Source organism: Melopsittacus undulatus, chromosome 4 (genome assembly GCF_012275295.1).
Source record: "Melopsittacus undulatus isolate bMelUnd1 chromosome 4, bMelUnd1.mat.Z, whole genome shotgun sequence".
NCBI lineage: Eukaryota > Metazoa > Chordata > Aves > Psittaciformes > Psittaculidae > Melopsittacus > Melopsittacus undulatus.
In genome coordinates, this window is record NC_047530.1 from 23,322,344 (window position 1) to 23,324,696 (window position 2,353).

Below are 2,353 nucleotides of genomic sequence, written 5' to 3' on the forward strand. Positions count from 1 at the left end.
GGCCTGGGCCAGGTCAGGCAGGGAGGTGACACCGCTTGCCCGGGACCCTGTGTGCATGGGCACTGTGTGGCTGCAGCATCCTACACCCAGGAGCCCCAGTGTCCCATGGTCCCCGTGCACAGCTCTCCCTGTGGTCCAGACACCATGATCCCAGGCGCCCACGTGTCCCGGTCCCTGCGTGCCCTGCACCCCATAGCCGCAGGACCCCATGTTCCCAGGACCCCACACCGCTCCCTCCCACTCCCCCTGTCCCCCACGTCCCCAGCGGACGCCATGCTCCGCTCCGCACCCCCGGCCATGCCCCGGCCCCGCCCGCCCCGGCCCCGGCAGCCAAGTTTCTTGGAACTTCGCCTCCCGTGACGCACACGCTGGTGCCGGGCCCCGTCCTCTGCGCGCAGCCAATGGGAGCCCGGGGGCGCCGGGGCGGCCGCCAATCGGCGGCGGCTGGACAGTTCCCCGGTCCTGACCGACCTTCACCGCCCGGCCCGGGGGGTGGGGATAAAAGGGCCCCCCCGGGCGGCGCGCACAGCTCGCGCCTCCCTGCGCGCCCCTCCGCTGCAGCACCAGCGGCCGCGAGCAGCGAGCACCGCGGGGCCAGCGGGAGGTGAGCGCCGGCTTCCCGGGAGCGGGGTTCGGGTGTCCTGCGCCCCGCAGGAGGCGGGTCCCGCGCGCAGCGGTGCGGGTGTCCCCTGCCCCGGGGGTGTGTCCGGTGCCGCCGCCGCTCGGTGTTCCCCGTGCCGGTGGCGGGAGGGCTGGCGGGGAGGCGGCAGCAGCGGGGGGAGCTCCGGCTGTTCGGGACTGACCGCCCTTCCGCTCCTGCAGGTCCCGGCCCGATGCGGCCTCTGCGCGCCAGGGTGGGAGGCAGCCCCCGGCTGAGCGCAGCTGCCCGTCATGCCTTGGAGCGTCCGGTGGGTCGGCGGCAGCGGGGCCCAGTCCCAGAAGCAGTGCAAGAAATCCTCCTTCGCCTTCTACCAGGCGGTGAGGGACTTGCTGCCTGTCTGGTTCCTGGAGGACATGCGGACCATGGAGGTCTTCCACTGGGAGGATGGGGGCAAGGTGAGTGTGTACTCGCCCTCGGAGGCCCTGCTATATGCGCTGGTGCACGACCACCAGCCCTACGCCCGGCACCTCCTGACTAAGTTCCCCGAGAGTGCACTGGCTGTGCCCAGTCAAAGCTTCAGCTGCTGTCAGTCCTCGGCCCCGCACCTGGCCATGGCTGTCCGCTACAACCGGGTCCGGGTCCTCTTCCGAATCCTCAAGGCCATCCAGGCCTTCCCACCAAGTGACAGAGCCAGCCACTTGGACCGCCGGGGCTGCAGTCGTGTGGAGGGTGGCAAGACAGCCTTGCACGTGGCCTGTGAACTGGTGCGACCCGAGTGCCTGCTCCTGCTGCTTGGGCACGGTGCATCACCCTGCCTGCAGGACAGTGCCGGGAATACCCCCCTCGACACCTTGCTGCAGCAGATCTCCCACGCGCCGGCAGCTAACATGCGTGCCAAGCTCCTCTGCTTCGACTGCCTCTTCTTCTTCGTGCCTCAGGACCTCCAGTTCACAATGAAACAGCAACTGTTGGACAACCGGCAGCGGTGGCAGGACCTCCTGGGGGTGAGCAGGTTCCAGTGCCTGGTGGGCTTATCTCCCCCGTCGCTGTTTGTCGGAGCCATGCGTGTCTTGATCAGGACCATTTCACCTGAGCATTTCCCAGAGGCTCTGGACAATCTGCCTCTGCCTCATTTTCTAAAGCCGTTGGACTTGAAACTGGAGAGCTAGAGGGGTGGTATGAAAGCCTCCTGCTCACCTGACAGAAATAGACTGCTGTGCTAAAAATGTATCAGTATACAGAGCTGCTAATGCAGTGGCCAAGTATCTGTTTTAATTAGAACTGTGTTTTTTAAAAGAATTATCTGGCACTTTACAATATATTTTATTTAAAGATCCTTGTGGTGAGGTGAGGTCCACACTGCATTTTATAGAAACATTCTATGGCATGTACAAATAAGGGGTTGTGGGAGAATATATTTGTAAATACATCTGAATAAACCAGTGGCAGATGTGATCAAAATACAAACTGAGCATCTGAAACCCCTGAAGCGGCATGTGCCTTGGAAAAGCGTGCACAGGGTGGGGGAGTATCTTTTCGTTAGGATTTCCCTGTTACATAAGCCTCGTGCTCCTGGAACATGACTCCTTTTTTTACAGCTCTCCTAATACATCTTGGCAGGGATGCAAGCTTTTTTTAAAGGCACAGATGAAAACTTCCTCATCTTGTACACAAGACCAAAGAGAAGCCAGATGCTATTAAGCTTCCCTAAACAAGGCTGGCAGGGAGGTGAAGCTGAAAAAGAAAGTTTTA

General features: G+C 61.8%; 1 protein-coding gene across 1 annotated transcript; it reads left to right on the top strand.

The window, feature by feature from the left end:
* Nucleotides 1-466: 466 nt before the first annotated feature.
* Nucleotides 467-2,082, top strand: ANKRD9 (ankyrin repeat domain 9). Its single transcript, XM_034062066.1, has 2 exons — nucleotides 467-604; nucleotides 823-2,082. The coding sequence occupies exon 2, from the start codon at nucleotides 892-894 to the stop codon at nucleotides 1,768-1,770; it is 879 nt and encodes a 292-aa protein (XP_033917957.1). The 5' UTR covers nucleotides 467-604; nucleotides 823-891; the 3' UTR covers nucleotides 1,771-2,082.
* The last annotated feature ends 271 nt before the right edge of the window (nucleotides 2,083-2,353 follow it).

Excerpts from the sequence above, each read along its gene's own strand:
- ANKRD9 (XM_034062066.1), top strand. The coding sequence starts at position 892 with ATGCCTTGGAGCGTCCGGTGGGTCGGCGGCAGCGGGGCCCAGTCCCAG.